The 18,874-nt window shown below is 36.7% G+C and overlaps 1 protein-coding gene across 1 annotated transcript in view; it reads right to left on the reverse strand.

Annotated features, from left to right (window-relative positions):
- Window positions 1-522: 522 nt before the first annotated feature.
- gucy1a2 (guanylate cyclase 1, soluble, alpha 2) overlaps window positions 523-18,874 on the reverse strand; it is a 43,419-nt gene continuing 25,067 nt past the window's right edge. Inside the window, exons 5-9 of the mRNA XM_032590685.1 lie at window positions 14,267-14,479; window positions 13,216-13,488; window positions 11,955-12,098; window positions 5,525-5,679; window positions 523-3,331 (exon numbers count right to left, since the gene is read on the reverse strand). Of these exons, the coding sequence (XP_032446576.1) occupies window positions 3,112-3,331; window positions 5,525-5,679; window positions 11,955-12,098; window positions 13,216-13,488; window positions 14,267-14,479 (1,005 nt within the window). The 3' untranslated portion in view covers window positions 523-3,111. The remainder of the gene's footprint in view (window positions 3,332-5,524; window positions 5,680-11,954; window positions 12,099-13,215; window positions 13,489-14,266; window positions 14,480-18,874) is intronic.

Consider the following 18,874-nt stretch of genomic DNA (forward strand, 5'->3'; position numbering starts at 1 on the left):
ACTTTCATAAAAAGTTAAATTTACTTCTCTCTCCCACTATTCTTGCATTTATTAAATAGTAGTAATTTTAGTAATAGTAACTGATGCAATACAGGAAAAGTTTAGTCTGATTTTATACCAGACAGTGAAGAAAGAAATATTGTATATTTTTATACAGTATATGAAAATATACGTTTTCAGCTCTAAATGTAATCCATGGAAAGTCTTTAGTTTTAAAGCTAACAATTCCCCATTTCACCATGTTTTACAAAAAATGGCTGCATGATCACATTTACTCACAACAATGTCCCTTCAAAGTCCAAATCCTCCTTACACAAAGCTGTGTTAATGTGTTGATCCCTGGATAACATCTGTATTTTCAAACTCATCTGATGAAAAAGAATTAGAATACAATAAGCCGACCGCTGCGGATAAACCACTGATGAGATGCTATGACTTTGACCCCAAACTGAAAAGTAAATCTCACACTAGAAAACATGAACAAGTCTGTATTTTTTAAATCTACTCTCACTTGCTCTATTCTCTGTTTAGTTTTATTAATAGTATAATTTTTTTTACCATCTCTTTAATAAATCTGTATTCATCTATGTATTTATTACGTTATGTATGTATCACTGACAATGACATAATTCACCGCTCAGGTATGTTAAAAGCAGACAGTTTTGTTATTCATCATTTCTTCTCTTCCAATAAAAAGTATTGCATTTTTAAGCTGGTGTCACTTTCCTTTACATTACTTGTGAAAAAGGAGCATATTAACATTGGTATTTTTTTGCATCCAACATACAGTAAGTGATTTTTCATATGGCATGTGTTTCAGGCTCCTACAATTAGCTAACGATCTTCCAGAATGACACACAGAAACCACACTGTTACTTAGAAATCATGTCTAACCTGTGCTGGTGGCGTCTTTGAAACAAACTGGCACATTTAGTTTGTTATTTTAAGTCCTGCTACATAATTTTGCAAGTTTATTTTTCTTTCAAAGCATGTATGAAGAAATATGGTTATAGAAATGACTTTCAGAGAAAAAAACTCAGTTTATTTTAAACTACGACGTAAGCAAGCACAGAGGAATGCCTTATTTAAACCTATGTAACCACTGTCATTTCTGAACTTGTTATGAGCAAGTAGTGTGTTAAAAACAGCTGTGATGGGAATGTTTAAGTAAGTCTTATTACGATGAAAAGGTCTTCCTCTTCAACCAACTTTTCAATTTGTAATATCTGGGCTGAATTTCACAGGTCGTGAAAAATAGCAATTAAATAAATGTTAATTTAGAACACAACACAAATCTGTAAAGTCTCCAGTAAAATACTCTAAAGCCAAACTATCAAAAAACAATATTTCCACTTTATGATGACCAATTTTTAATAATTATGTTTGGATTTGTCTAGCACAGCCCGGGTTATTCACTCAGCAAGTTGAACTCAGTTTGCCAGCAAACAAGTCAACTTGAATTTTATTTACAGTTATTCCCAAAATGCATTCATAGCTCCGCAGATTTAAGTGCAAAGTAATCTTTGAATTACCAGCAACTTCTTTTACTCACAGTAGTGTTAACATTTTGGTGTGGTCCTGCTATTGTCCAGAGTTGAATCTAATGAAAAAAAAATAAATCATTGAAGGGAGCTAATGAGCGAATGACTAGAACGATGGCAAGGTGACCTTTCAACTTGAAAGACTAGGAGGTCATGAAAATTAAAAGTCTAAATCTGTGAGGGGCATGAATCATTTTGGGCTTTTGTATCTTGGTTAAATTTTCACAGGGTAAAACAAATGCAGGATTGTTTTCATTAGTTTTTATAAACACTGCAGTTAGAAAAAAAAATACATCTTTAAGTTGGCTGTATGTTCAGTAAAACCTTTGATTCAACATTCTTTCATATCTGGACTGAGGAACTGTGAACTGTGTCTGATTCCTCCTGTCAGCTCTACAAACTAAAACACACAACAATGTTATTCCTGCAGACATGAAAAGGGACATACCTGCACACAAATACCTGTTAGCATTGATGTCACCTAAACAAGATGCAGACCAATCTGGGAAGGTCCATCCTAAAAGCAAAGCTTTTCAGACAATGCTACATGTAGCTAAAAATGCTGATTAGTTGAATGCAAGTAAGCACAAGCTGGTAAATGCTGACAACAGCTCATCTTATTAAAATGAGGCTAAAGCATGTAATACACTAAAAACAAATAATCACAGGAATAAAAAAAAAAACAAAATCAAAGAGTAGTTGCTGTGAGACATCTACATTTCTGTGTTATTAGCATTCTGTTTATCTCCATTATTACAACATTGTCTGCTATAGTTTGCTGAGGATCCAAAACAATCAGGGCTATAAGTTTGGATTAGTATGACTCTAGTTTGCATTCGTCTTCCAACGTTTACCTTTTCAAAGCAAATCCTCTTGTTGTTTCCTTGACAAATCCCAGCCAGCTGGCCGCCTGTCAACAGTTTGGAGGAGCAGCTCTTACGTTTAGTAAAGCATAACATGACTTACAGACAGATGAACATGAAGGAAACGGAGAGTTGTATCGTTTTCCATTACAGGTCTTTGTCGCACATGAGGGCATGATGGACAGTAAGTCATACAAAATTCATTCTTCAGCACCCACCTTATAAATGAAAAGGGGTTTTGTTCTGTTTGCAAATGGCTAATGAGGGCAACAGTGGTCATGAGTGTGATCGCTGTGAGTTTTAACTCAGTTCTGTTTAATGCGGACAAGGGTCTGGGTGTTGTCTGAATGTGAACCGCTGCAAAGAGCCAGACACCAGTTCTGCAGCCGAGACATCCAGCTAGAACAGAGTTTTTGTCCAAAGGTTTTTCCACAATTTGCTTATATCAGTCCACCTCTTGGAGGATAGATAAAGGACTACTGCAGCTGCTGTCCCTTAAGTCATTTGAAGAATATCTCCACTGCTCAGGGAAGAGATGGGGACAGTTGTTCTCTTTCATCTATGATGAAAGCATATTTCATCAATCAGCTGTAAATTCCACTTTTTACATAGTGCATTTGCATAACCACAAATCTGCATGACTGGTTTCCTGTATGTTCATGTCATTCAAATCCAGTTGCTTACATTTTAAACATCTGTGTATGATTCTACAAACTGGTTTCTCTTAGAAACATTGTCCCAATGCTGTAGGAAACCTTCCTCATAGAGGCCGGAGGAGCCGAGCGGGAGCTGGTAAGTGAGGCGTGGCTGTGCGAAGTCCCTGCCTCCAGGAAGTAACACGTCCCTGGGATCTCTTTGGGAAAATTCTCTGGGAGCTCCAGCCGAGAACGGGGGATGAACGAAAAGGAGCGGTCATCTTTCAACAACCTATTGATAAAAGAACAGAATCAGCAGTTATAAATAGTGTAAAACAGAATACAATAACATTCATTAGCTGTTTATAATCATGATAATTTCAGTAAATATGATCATTTCTAACCTTGAATTTCAGAGCATCTATTAAGTTAAGAAAAATAAATCCCAAATTAAGAATAATTTTTTCTAATGACCAGTGCCACCATTATTTGAAAGCCTAGCCAATCCCTTTTAAATACATACAACTAAACTTTTTCTCAAAGCCACTCCTCAAATTTTATTAATTATTTAATTTCCCTTTGGGATTAATAAAGTATTTTTGAATTTAATTGAAAATGAGAAAATCAGCAGAACTTGCCCTTCAAGTAATCGAGATGTGAGCAGAAACGAATGCTGCCTATTTCTGACCAAGGCAACAACTTATCTCATGTTATACTGTTGTGGTTCTAATGCTGAATGCACCAGGATTAAATTTTGGGTGCATATATCTTTCAGTTCTGTACCCACTCAGAATAAAGAAAATAATAGAAGTCAGAACAAGGCCATAAAACTCCATCTTTTGCTTGAGACACTGAAGTTTTGATAAACCTGTAGTCAGTTTCTTTGTCCTGCACACAGACTTTTATTTGCTAAGAAATCTATTCAATTTGAATCATTTTGTGATTCACAATAGCTTTAATTACTAATAGACTGGGTTTTTTTTTTTTTTGGGGGGGGGGGGGGGGGTTACCATTACTGCAAAGCTAGTTTTGATGTTTTAAGGCAGAGTGTTGTTTTAAAGGGATAAGGAGATTAGAAGATTTTCTGAGGCCTTCGGGGAAAACATCTTTACTTTTTTAAAGCCTAGTGAGGGCTGTCACTAACACATTAATTTGAGTACCCACCATCCTGGCATATCACTGATCCACATTTTTCTATGTCCCCCACTGTTTCGAGCAGCTCGTTGGACACAGAGATGTGTGTGAAGCTTTACTACCAGCTAAGCCAGATATGCCATCCACAAGTACCAACTGATAATCTGAGGCCATTGAGACTTGCCTGAGAAAATGTTGTGTTTCCGTCAACGTTAACTAGTTGTCTGTCCCAAAACACTGCTGAGAGGCTATTTGTCTCTGCAAACTCAAGAGAAACTGTATTTTCACACCAATTCTGAAGCTGAGCCCAGGAAATAGCCCCTTTCTACTACCTGCTGTTATTCTGACACTCAGTCCCGACTGGTAACCAGAAGCTCACTCATCCAGAGACCAAAGCCTGTATTTGGCAGTACGTGTTACCTACTCCCTTAAAGTAACCCAGGCTGGTCCTCAGTGAGCCGAGGCTCCTGACGAAGAGAGAAAGATAAAGAGCATCCTTTTTTCACTGCCTGCTTACTGTGAACCAGACACCCAGGCAGTGAGTAACTTGTGTTTCTGGTGGGAGAGGTGTGAATAAATCATTTATTAGTCCTTATTTTTCTTGTTTATTACTTTTATTTTAACTAAATATAAGTAAAGACACATTAGTTTAACTACTAATAGATTTGCACATGGATGTGATAATTAGTTCATGGTTATTTTCCTATAATATGAACACTGCATCATCACTGATTTGACAATAAATTGGAGCAAAGAGAAATTAAAGAAATATCCTGGTATTTTAAGTGTGTAATAGAATTATTACCTTTATAAAGGAAAGATTTCACTTCAAATCGATGATTAGATTGATTAAGTCCTACCAACAACCTTTAGGATGAACTGAAAAATGGTTGCAGAAGACAGGGTCTGTAACTCTGGTTGATGTTGAGAGATTGTGCAGAGGAAAGGTCAGAGATCCCACTCTATGTATGATCCATTGGAATTAATGCGTTATAGTAGAAGACAAATTGGTAAAAAATGTGTTGTATAAAGTATTAAGAGTAGGATTTCATAAGGTGTATTTAAAAAAAAAGTATTTATTTCTTAACTTTCGAAATGATTCCGTACTGAATAAATGTAATCATAGTAAAGGTTAGTTAGCTTTATGTTGTTCAAATATAGTACTGGAACAAAAGATTAATTCTATGGGTTTTTGACTCATCCCTACCAAGTACTTAAAAATGGCAAGCACCTTGTAACAGATGTGATCAAAAATGTTTCTTTATAATTTACCTTTAAATCTCTATGAAAAACAACATCAGGGCTTACTTTGTTTTATTAAAAACATGCATTTGTATATGCTGGTACTTACTGGTAGGTTGTTGGACTAACATTGATGCACCTTGGATGGCTTCCTGATTCAAACTTGCTGGCTAGAGTGACGTTGTTCCCAAACAGGCAATATCGCGGCATTTTAACCCCAACCACGCCTGCCAGAACCGAACCTGTGTGGATACCTATTCTTAACTAAGAGAGGGAAGGAGAAAGACATAAGGGAAGAGCAATTAGACTCATGACATGTCATGAAACTCCTGTTGAAGTTCCTTCTAACAACTAGAACAGAATATTGTCCTTGGGTTTAGATAAGAAGGCCAATCATACATGAGATCCCATGTTCAGCTCAGAGGAATGAAATTAGACAGATATCGAAAATAGAAACTGAGCTTCAGTGTGTCATGTCTGCAGCAGAGAATATGGGCAAACTCATTTAATTTAAGCCTGAATTCAACCCAACCTGGCCTCTAGAGTGACATGACACCAGGCACTGCAGAGCGCGCTCACAAATTAGTTTTCCGAGCTGAGCTGAACTGATGGAATTAATTACTGTACAGTACAAAAGCGTTCTTGTTTTGGGGCTAGAAGTACTGTGTATGCTTTGGGATGAGTAATGGACATTGTAGCGAAGAGATCATAACTACATAATAGCTTGGATGTTGTTATCTAATCTCATATATACCCTGCAGCAACAGGATTTAAAATAGCATGAGAGTGAGAGGGAAAATTATCAATTCCTTCTCCCCCTGGTAACAGGTTTATGGTGCTCAATTTGTAATCTAGTGTGAATCTATACATAACTGCAGGCAGTGTGAAGGCCATCCTTCCAATTCAGGGCCACTTGATCAACTATTGATTTATAACAATTAGTTAAAGTTTACATGCTGCACATCACAAACCAAACCCAGAGGAACCCAGTAGATTGTTAACAATTAATCTCAACATGCATTCCAGCACACTGCGATGGAGTCATGGCAACAACAGCTGAGGGTTGTAGTGAGATAGCGCTAGCAAATGCAAAGGCAATGGAGAGAAAGGCAAAGTGAACCTATAATTAGATGGTTGGACCTTGACGGTTCAGGGGGAGTGATAAAGAAAATGAAACAGACAGCAAGGGAGAACAAGGATGGCAGGTGCACCAGTGTGACCTATTTTTGTGGCTAAATCGCATACAGACGGCTGTATACTTGCCTGTCTTTACAACAGACAACCACTCAGACAGACACATAAACATACACACACACATCTGCATCTGTGCCCACTGTTCTCTTTATTTCTGAGCCTTAAAATACAAACAATAATAGCCGTACACTCTTCCCCTCTGTTTCGCCGTGAGTCAGCATCCATTGCACATGGCCCTCATTGAAGTCGAAGAGCAAATGCCGCAACGGCACAGGCAGCCAATCACAGCATAGCCTCTGGCCATGCTGACAAACAGATAATAGATACAGAGATAGACTGAAAGGCATGCTTCTCCGCATCCACATGTGCCAGCTCACACGCTTATATTCAGACTCGAAAGCTGCACCTCAGCTTTCGAGTCTGGTGTCTACAGCTTTCACTCCAACTTTGAAGTGGCAACGTTCTGCTGCAGTGTTAACTGGCTATTTAAAAGCCAAAAGAAAAAAACATAAATAAATAAAAGAACATGGGAAAAATGGGTGTGATTTAAGTCCTTAAGATGGCTGAGAAATAAATTACCCAAATGTAGATAGCATTACATTCATTGCTGCTTTTGTTTGTGACTCTGATAATTGCTTAACCAGTAAGCCTTGCATGGTACAAAAGTAATGATAACATTTAAATCACAGAACCAAACATAAAACAGTGATTCAACGAACAACTTGAATGATCAACATGTTTGCATTATGTTTGATACTCTACAGTAAACATAGTTAGCTTAGCACAGAAGGGTGACAAACAAAAAATTGGAAAAAGATTTGTTTCTGACTTTTGAAACACCTCGTCCATAGAAGAACAAAGAGATGCAGAGTGACAAATCAGCAAGAATAAACTGAAGTAGAGACAGTAGATTGAAAAAATATCAAGTGGGTAAATTAATTTTCAGCTTTGAAAAATGAAACAATGCAAACCACCAATAAGATGAAGATCCTGCTGTATGTCTGCTGCCAAGGGAAGGTTTGGTCCATGGCATTTGGAGCTCAAATCTATACATGTCAATCAAGCAGAAGTCTAAGATATTAACAATTTAGACCCCACCAGGTATGGAAAGCCCCAAGTGCCACAATTCACAATTTAAAGGTCCAAAAATTCATATTTATGAATGTTAATATTTAGTTAAAACTACAGATGTTAAATTAAATAATCTTTATTTACCTTAAATAATAAATTCAGTATATAATTTGTAATTATTTAATCCTTTGTAATATTATTTTATCTATCCACATCACTGATGACTCAGTCACTCAGTAGGGCAAACACTGTTATGGAAATGATTATTGGTCTGCAGCAGAGATTTTGTGCAGGTTAGCTAATCGGATGTTTGACTTTTTCTTCACTGAGACAAAAGAAGCAATTCAAGATTAATTATCCTCAGCGGTTTGTAAATATTAATTGATTCTCTGTAAGGTTATAAAGAATAAAGAATAAATCAATACAATTCTTTCTATTAACTTGCATACAGTAAAATCTATATTTAGCTCCTGGAGGGACAAATGTGGTGCAAACTTAAAATTTGTTGCTATGGCATAAACAATCTGTTAATCGCTTAGTCACATAAAAATGTATCTTAAAATAAAAACCAACAAATTATGGCCTTAATTCTCCAACCATGTCCTTTAAAAAGTTTCTTGCAAGACACAGTGCTTGACTGTACCGATATCCACTTGTTATGACATGTTTTCATGGAGGAGGTGCAGATGTGTCCTCTCTGCAGCATGGATGGTATGCTATCCTTACAGCTTTGTAAACACTGGAAACTCTCTGTTGGACCAACTGAAATGGCAGCATCTACAAATGCATCTTCGTCTGTATGTTCGGCACGTTTTTATAAAGCATTATGTAATAGCAAGTGTAAATGTGTTTCATGTGCTAGTCCCTTACGGTGTTCTTCATATTGTTACACGAGCATGTCGAATGGTGAGTTGTTAATGGGGTGAAGAGATTAGACTTTGCATTGCACAATCAAAACCTTTTGCTGCATGCAGAAAGGCTGCAGTTGTTGAAACTGCACTATGACAGAAAAAATACACAGCTACTTTCGGTCAGCATGATCAGCCTCTGATCCTTTCTGAATGCAAACTGCAGCAGATACTGCAGATGTCTGGTAGATACTTTTACAAGAGTTTACTTATGAACTATCTTGTAGGCATTAAATTTCCTCCCCTCATCTAGAGGAAAAGACAAATGTTTGGCTCTGTTTTTGCTCTCTTAAAGCCACCTATCCATGCACTCATCCAGACAAACAATAAATAAATATTGTCTCATACTTTATAATAATAATAACATAGTGGAAGCAACATACAGTGTCTGATTACTATCCATGTTTTCCCCTTGACATTTCACACCTCAATATATTTCAATGTCCTTGAATCACTCTGTGTCCATTTGTGTCTCACAAAGCATTTTCTCTCCATTCTCTCTCACATCTCTCATGCTAGTTTGCATAACAGTGAAACATTGGCTGGGCTGAGAGCACTTGCTGAACAGCATTTATCATCCTGAAGTGTTGAGTATCTGTATATCTCTGCTCTATGCCAGCACAAAATGAGTAGGATGGAAAAAATGGCAAAACAAAAATTCTAGGAAGGCAGAACAAGAACAAAACCCAGGGAAAATGTGTGAAAGAAATTGAGGGAGTGAGACACAGAAGATAAAGGAGCACCTTTTAGGAGGAGAAGAAGATAGAGAGGTAGAGGGAAACCAGAGAGAGAGAGAGAGCAAATGTAAGAGAAAAAGAGCAGGCCAGAAACGCTTGGCAAGGGCTTTCTATTTTGAGACAAATGGACCATGTTAGGACCACAGCGGTACACATAAAAGTGTCCTGTCTGTTTTTTCAGCAGCTCCCTTGTCTCACCTTCTTTCACACTTAGTTGTTTGGTCCCTAACTATGCTATATAGATTTTGTGGGGAAAAAAGACATAAATAAATGTTTTTTGGAACCAAATATCTGCATTTTCTTGAACATGTGGCAAAATTAATCATCTAAACAAAGATTGGACAAAGGTGAACATCTGGACCCTTTGTATCTTTTTTGTACCTTGTAAACATGTTCAAAACGCTAGAACTGAATCACATTTTATCATGTTACATACACAACCTTCAGAGTACTTTATTGGGCTTCACTAACAAAGCATGCTGGGCAAATCAAGACCAATATCTTTTCACAATACCTCAGGTTTTGTTTGACTAGATGAAGAGTATCTGCAAACAGAATTTCTTAAGTCTTGCTTCTTATTTGAATTTCTGACCCGATCTAAGTCATTCCATTGTAAATTTGGCTGTAAATTTGTCTCTTTCTCAAGTCATTTGCATGACTGGACCGAATGGCTACCCAGAATTTAGATCCATACATCTTCACACAAGCTCTGACCAGGTTTCCTAACACTGCAGCAGAAGGGCATCCCCAAAGTTTGATGCCACCACCATGTTTTACTCTGCACCAAGACCAAAAAAATTCAGATTTTGTCTCATTTAACCAGAGTACCTACCGTACTTCCACTGAGTTGTATACTTTAGGCTTCTTCTCAACTCTACCACTGAGTGTTTTTTGGTCTTCCTGCTGCTGTTTGCTCACTAATTTCCTCTAATAAATTTCTGAGGCCTTTAGTGCAGCTATTAAATTAGCTGCACTACAATTGCACTATAATGCAGACTAAATTATGCATAGGTGGACCCAAAAAACTAATACAGTAAGGTGGCTTGGATACATATACAGTATAAGCCACAATTTTCTGATTTTTATCTATCTTCATGTAGTCCTAAAGAACATTTCAGCAACTTTCATAAAGTCAGAGGTTAACTTTGTATTTACTTGCATTAAAGTTTTTTATCAACTGACTGTTAATAAAAGTCAGTGTCTTACATGATGACCAAAAACAACAAAACAAACTCCAGGACTATAGAGATGTTAACAAATGAGCTAATATCCCAATGATCACAGGACTAATTACTTATATATCATAGTTACATAAGACTGCATGAGAGCCTGCTGAGCTTCTCAGGCTCCTTTCAAGTTTCATATGACCTTCAGGGGAACCGAACTGAGGACAAGCATTAATAAATCATTCTGTGTTTCTTTTATGTTCACCTAAGCTAACATGATGAATTCCTCTCACCGTGCTGTTTTATTTCTTCAGTAAATAAAACAGATGTCATTTTCTGCAGAGCAGCTCTCCTTCTGTCGCACCACAAAAATGGAAAAATATGTAGTTGTATCAACAATAACTTGAGTACAAAATGAAAGTGCACTCTGATTATCTGATCAGTGCTTCAGAACTATAGCATGTTTAGTTTAGAATGGAGTTGACACAAAATTTCTAATAGGAAGTCTTTCAGAGGATCCTTTATGGTTGTTTGCTGGGCAGAAGCTCAAAGAAATTATTTTTGTGATAAATCATTACATTGAGGAAACAATCTAGTCTAGTTACAAGGCAACCCCAAAACAGAACTACTATAGATTATTCAGCATGATTGACAGAACCAAAGTACTATGATGCATGCTATTGAGTAGAAAAAAACTATGGTTTTACTTTAGGCTGACGAAAACAAAAAACCTGAGTTTCCCCAGATCAGCATAGATCTGATCAAAAGCAAACTACAAAAAAACATTGAGCCTGAAAACAACCAATATTTTACAGTCTCTACTAAATTAAAAATCTATCCAACTGCATCCACATTAGACAACTGTAAACATACAAACAAGTATGAATCAGTCAGAAGTTTTTCCTACCAATAGGTGAAGTGAAATGAAAATTAGACCAATCTCATCCTCTATTTGGATATTGTTCTACTTTGGAAAAGCAGTCTTCCTCTTAACAGGAAAGTAGGAAATGGGTCTTTCTTATCGCAGTATATTTTTTTTGTCTGCTTATTAATTCATTTATTTACATTATCTCTTAGTTGTCCATATCTCACCATCAGTTGTTTTTCAGGTATTCCTTCCTATGTTGTCCTTTCTGTAATATTCTGCTTAATGTGTTGTATTATAATTTTGAGCCATACCAAAGTAAATATCAGTATCCCTTGATTGTACAATAATTCAGAATAGTATTGACCCTCAGCTGGAAAATTACTAAAGGAATTAAAGGTTCATGAACCTTAAGAATTAAATGTTGTTATCCTTAAACAAACCAAGCAAATACATTATTATACATAAACCTTTCATATTCTCAAAGTGCTAGATGGAAATCATTTTAAACTGCAGGATGAAACAATGTCTCGTCTAGTTCAGTTATTTAACAACTCAATGCGCCTGCATGGTAAAGGAAAAATGAAATTAAACTCACCTTGATAGGCTTCCCATCAGGCGTTAGTACTTCCTCAGAAAGCTCTATCATTTTTAGAGCCATGAGTGCAATTGGTTTTGCATGGCTTTCAACCTTCTTATGAAGTCCACCGGCCACACAGTAGGCATCACCTATTGTCTCAATCTATGTGGGAGAAGAAGGAGGAGCATGAGCATTCGTTATATCCTCTTTGTTAAGTCTGTTTAATTTTGATCAAAGCATGATGATGTGAAAAAGTTGTGACAGAGATGCAAACGTTTTTTTTAGTAGTAAATTGTGTAGAAAAACATTTTATTCCAATTTTTTTTATTTCATTCGCTAAGTATGTCATGCTCCTAGCATACATCTTACTGAGCTACACATAGCAGCACTAAAAGCTACATGTTCCTACCATCTATTAAAATATTTTAAAACTAAAAATAAAAGCGAGCTTCTTGGATTTATTATATGCAAAAAATAAAGCTAGAAATCAATACCAATGACAGACTCTGTAAAAAATAGATTTAGAGCAGACAACCAAAAAAAGGAAATCTGGAAATACAAATTGCTCTCATTAAAGCCTGCCACAGGCTAAATCATTTCGACAGTAACCATGACAATGGCGACATATGGGTGATTCACTCTCCTCTGGTGTCCTCCTGTTCCTGCTTGACACACAAACCAACTCCTCCATCGCAACACTCAAAACCCATCCTAATCACAGCCACTGTCTCCCTCCATCTCAGCATTTTCTCTTCCCATCTCTGCTATCTGCTATGTCACAGGTTTGACAACTATTACAAGAGAAGCCATTTTTGTAGGAGAAGATGTCAGGAAGGTGCCAGAATCTTTTGATAAGCTTTCACAGACTGGCTATTATTCACGTTTCCAACACACACACTCACACAGTGCTTAAAAAGTATTTTGTCCACTCTACACTGACACTCCTAAATAAAATCAACAATTTCCCTGCAGAAGTCAAATGATTAAAAAGTAGACTTGTTTGTAATTTTAATCTCCATACAGACAAAGCTGTTCTATGAGGGCTGTAAGCGTTAGTTGGAGAACATTAGTGAACAAACAACATCAGAGGTCTGTCTGGTATAAAACCACATATCAAGCTTTAAAGATCTCATGTAGCACTTCTCAGTTCATCATTCAGAAATGGTTATAGCATAACTAGAAACATACCAAGACCTGGATGCCCAACTAAACTGAAAGGTTGGAGACCATTATTAAAGTGAAGAACATGGAAAAGATGCATGTGTGTCCATTCACTGACCTTGTAAACATCCAGAATGCCACACTGGTAGTCGAAGCGAGTGTAAAGCTCGTTCAACATTGAGATAACCTGCATAGGTGTGCAGTGGGCACACACGGCTGTAAAACCCACGATGTCCGAGAACAGCATGGTGACATCATCGAATTTACGCGCTGGCACATGGTGGCCCTGCCACAGCTTCTGCGCCACATCACCCGGAAATATGGAATACAGGAGATCCACGGTCCTTCGTTTTTCTTCCTCCAGAGCCTGGTGTGTCCTCTCTAAGGTGGCCTGAGAAACGAGAGAGCGAGGTCAGGAGACTTGTTTCGCTGATGAAGCAGCAGATGACAAGAACGGTAAAAGCTAAGAGTAATGCGCCAAATGAAATCTGCCGCAGTACGTGCATACGTTTATTTTTAGCTGAGTATATCTGCTTGATTCTAACTTTTCTGAAGATCTAATGCTATAGTACTGTTCAAGCATGCAAAATATGATAGTTATTTATAGCTACAGCCTAGGGAAGGGAGGCGGGGTTGTTGCAGAGACTGAGACTGATGCATTGAGCATCCACTGAGTTGTTACAAGAAGCTTTGAAACCACATTTTTTACAGTTAACATGGCCGATGAATATCAGTTTAGTTTATTAAGTGAATTTACTGCGTATGCATTAGTGAGGTATGAAGCATCATACTGTCATCCCAGTTACAAGTTGCAATCTGCTGCTTATTTCTTAGAATTAAAGTCAAGAGACCAGATCTCGTCTTAAAGAGGTGATTAATGTGCAGACTCCAAAAAGCTACTATGTGATTTGAATAATTTTAACTCCTAATGCTGAGAATTCAATGAATATTGGATGACAAATGGTCCTACTTATACAGAACCAATGTTACACAGAAGGATCCAATCATCCTAAATCACTCTTTGCTTAGGAGCTAATAATTTTATTATAAGTAATAACATTTACAAGTTATGGTAATACATCAGATCTTAAAAATACAGCAGTCTGTATTATTAAAAACTATATCGCAAGAAGCTTAATGCTAACATTTCTTTCTATGCTTTTGTTTACCTTTAGTTTGTCCATTCTCTTTTTTAGGCCATCCTGGGCCTTGGCTTGCTCCCCTACCAGGATAACGTCTCGTGTGGCATCATGGATGGGGATGTCTGACAGATGGAGACCTCTGCCCATCAGCTCCTCTAGCTTATCAACACGCGGCGAGCCCAGAAACATCAAGGAGCAGGACTCAGGGACATGGATCATCTGACCTTTCAACTCCATAACCTGGCAGAAAAACAAAACAAGGAATAAAACTAATGCATTCTCTAAGTTACATTCACGTATTGGATCGTGGTTTGTGTTTAATGTTAACCTCTCGTTATAAAATAAACAATGAGGTCATGAATAGCTGTGTTTTGACTGCTTGCCTCCTACTGAAGTGTGAAGACAGAAAATTGTGGTCATTTTTTAATCAGACAATAAATTCATATCATGACTTATTACATGTAATACAACTGGTTTCAATTTTAACTTCTAACGGTCATGCTGCGTCAAGAACTCAGAAATTTATAACAAAAGCAAAATGACTTAAATCTGATTTTTCTTTTTTTTGACAAAGCACAAGTGCGAGCCTTATTTTTCTAAAGAATATTCTATGCTAAAAATATTCTCAACACAGAAACACAGCCTTGGAGGCTGTCTTCCCAAAGTTAGTTTTCTGACATTAGCTACTTTTATAACAAGATAAGGAGATACCAATAGAACCTTGCCCTCAAACATGCTAAAGCACTTCAGCAAATTCCCTTCTTGCTCCGTTTCATGTTTGATTGTGATATCTTAGTATTTGTTTGCAATCAGAGAAGCGGGACTCTAGGTATTGATAGCTTAAGTTAAAATAATGAATTATCAGTAACTCTCACAGCAGATTAACACGGTGATCACAAGCAGCAAAGCATTGATATTTGAGCATATGCATCATACATAAGCATAAGTATTATTTTCAGATGTTTCATCTGAGGGGGTTGTTGATGTGACTGTTTGCATGTTCCATAAGAAAAAAATACTGAAACAAGCATGTCTTATTTTTAAAAGGCTTGTCTGTTTTGCGAGCTGCTCTCAGAACTATAAATGGAAGACTTTTTAAATAGATAGTGATGTTATTCTAATGCTTTCTTTTTTGGGGATCCAATATAATTTTCGAAGTGATAACACATCAGTGGAAAAATGAAAGAAAAATCGATTTAGAAGACCAGATCCTGGACTCTGCATGTTGACATTAACTTGTTTCCGAATAAAGGCGAACCATCTGCAGTTTTTTTTTTTGTTGTTGTTTTTTATCCAATTCCAATTTTCATAATTTGTGAAACTATTAAACTAAGACTGTGCCACTCATCAAATTGATCTTTGAATTTAAAATTGGACTGCAAATGATCATACAAGCAAATGGACAGAAAATTTTAATTATTTTTGCTACATTCTTATTTTCAATTGTATTTTTAATTTAATTTTAATAAATGTAATATGTTTTCTAATTTCAATATTAATCACTTTTTTCCAATAATCAAGCTGGCAACTATAAGCTAAGCACCATGACTATAAATAATTTTTATAAGTTAGATCAAATTGAAAATGCCAATAAATAATAACCAGTTGTCTAATTGTTGGCATCATGGATCATCTTTGTTAAAAAAAAAACAAAAATAAAGCATCATCCACTTGTCCAGAAGGATTTATTTTAATTAGCCATGTTACTTGAATGGCCTATTAAAGCATCTGCATTTGATTTAAGTCTGGACTTTAACTAGGCCACTGCAAAATTTGATCAATCATAATTCTGGGTAATTAATTTTTCACATGGAACCAAACTGGTTTGGAGGTTTTTTTCTTGTAATAAATAAAATTAGAATTTCAAAACTGCATTTTCTATTTATGCAGAGTCTGATCTCAATGTTTGTTTGATGATGTGAAGCATAAATGTGTCAAAAAAAAGTAAAAACAGACAAAATTTGTATGGAAGAAACACGCTTTCAAAGCACTGTAAGCATAAAAAAAAAAGATCACATCAGGTCAAGCTGAAAATCCGTTGATTCCGGTCACCACCCTGGAAATAGTTCATCCTCGCTACAGACTGTGTTTCTTACAGAGGGGTTTTCCCTTCGTGCTCAGTCAGCAAATATTTTCCCCTGAGAAAAACGTCATATAGAAGCATCCCCTAGAAGTTTTGTAGGCTAACATTTAGAGACATTTTTTAAAAAACATTACATACAGGAACGAGGAGCTCAAAACCAACTTTTATATTTTTGCTTAACGTACCTGGAATAGCCTTAAACTACTAAACTAACAACATAGTCTACCTACATAATATTTTATTTTCTTTTACTTTCTCTCGTTGTCTTCTCAGTCCCCCTGTTTAAAATCCTTCATGAGTCTCTCTGTATCTATGCTCTTTTCTCCATCTCCTCCATCCCCTCTCTCAGGCTTTCTTCATAGTGTCAGATAGATTATTCCGCAAGTGAGCACGCTGAAGCCCTGTTTTATTTATAGCACAAGTCTCTCCTATGTCTGCATAAAACATCCAGTCTACAGCTTAATATGCACAGTACCTCTCTACAAACATCCAAACATTACTAAATATTGTCTCTTACTGTGTTTCTTTTTATAGAAATGTAATATAAGTATAATTAGATGTGCAGCCTCCAACCCACTGGGTCTGAGCTGACCTAACCCAATAACCCCACATGCACTAATACCTTTACAGAAACGAGAATTGAGAAATCATTTTACCAGCTTTGGTGATTTGATTTGATTTTACATACACTACTGGAGTTTTAGGAAATATTCCCAAGAGCAATACAAGATCCAAAACACAAACACGCAAAAAACATATTGCTGATACGAACAAATGGCAGCGTGAGCAGCTGTTTCAGGAGGTTGCGTCTGGCCGAGTGGGAGGGCCACACGTCTGACATACTGAAAGCCATCTCCATGGAGACGGTGAAATCAGGGGAGCTAAATACAAATTGAAAAACCTGCTTCAATGCTGCTTGGTCAAATAAATGAGCTCTCTCTGTTTTAAAAAGCTTTCCTCTGTTGGACATATGTATAAGAACAAAAAAAAATACAAGATAAGGGGATTAATGCTGCTGTGGTTATTCATAGGAAAATTCAAGATTTAGATAACAGAAGTTATGTAAACAAAAATGTCCAGAAGAGCAAGCTAAATCACAGCAGAACTGAATCATTTCTGTGTAAGGAAATTCAAATATCTTAGGTGTCAGCTTACAGGTCATGGTGTGTTTAGAATATAATCAATGTCAGTTATTAGGTACATACATTTGATCAGGGATCTCTGACCCCTATTGCAAGATGTGTTTTTAAAAGAGACTTAAAAACAGAAAGCAAAGATGTCTGTCTAATACTTAAAGGCAACATGTTCCAAAGTTCAGGAGCCACAACAGAGAGGCTTGATTTTCTCTCAGTTTCTGTCACGTTCTGGGATAACTAAAAGCAGCTGGCTGGCTGATCTAAGGATCTGAAAAGGTAAATATGCAAGAGCATTTATGCATTTATAAGACAACATCAAATTAATTCTGAACAGGAGGCCAATGAAAGGAGGACATATTTGGTTGAGATGTGCTCATGTCAAACAAAAATATGACTGTTAATTGGTCTCTCCACATTGTCCTTAGGTGTGAGTGTGTGCATCATCTCCCAGCTGCTGGACTGGTAATCTGTGCAGGAGGTAACCCATCTCTCACCCAATCACCACTGGAAACAGGCACCACCCTATTTAAAAGCAGAACATCATTACTCAACATTTTGAAGGTGGTTTTGCTTGGTTAAGCCTCGTGTGGTGCGCTTCTAACTACTGAAGTGAGTTTGATGTTCTAAGCTGGAGGGGAAAATTTTGTGTAATAAACAAGTTCAAATGGGTTTTTTTTTTTCTGTACTTAGAAGTTATTCTAACAGTGGACTGCGTGATCTTCCAATTTGCACTTGCTGATTACCTGTCTAGGATGTGGGTATTTTTTATTAGTTGTTTTGTGATTCTTTTCCATTACAAATCTTCCCTTCTAAAATAGAAGTTGCTACATGATTTTGAAAATGCCTAGAATTGTTCAGTTCCAGAAACTTAATAAAAATGTTCTACGGTATCCAAAATACTAGTTTAAATACCCACATGTGTTTAGAAATGATAATTCAGAAATGTCACGTCAGTTTCCACACTAAACACTTGCCATCCTCAATAAAACTTTTAATCCCAATTGTCTTTCCTTTTTTGATGTATGTCTAGCAACATTTGTAAAACAAAATTATGCTTCAAGTCAAGAAAGTGTTTTTGTCACACAATGTAATCAATTATTAATTTTAATAATTAATAATGTAAGAATGGCATCCTGCTTCGCAGCAAGATCCTGCCGGAAAGTCAATGCCTCCTTTATTAACTGCTACAGGACTTTTGTGATTTGTCACTTTGTCTTTTGCTTACTGATGTGCTATTTTCTTTGTCTGATTCTCATACAGAGCACAGGATCTATTTTCCCTCTTTTGATCGCTGTTTTATTTATTTACAGTAGGCATAATTATGCTAGTGTCTCCCGACCTTCCTCTCAGTAACGAGTGTCTATTTCTCTTTGGTTCCCATTTTATAGCTTACTGTGTTGCAAACTTTGCACATTC

This window comes from Xiphophorus hellerii, chromosome 18 (assembly GCF_003331165.1).
Source record: "Xiphophorus hellerii strain 12219 chromosome 18, Xiphophorus_hellerii-4.1, whole genome shotgun sequence".
Classification (NCBI taxonomy): Eukaryota; Metazoa; Chordata; class Actinopteri; order Cyprinodontiformes; family Poeciliidae; genus Xiphophorus; species Xiphophorus hellerii.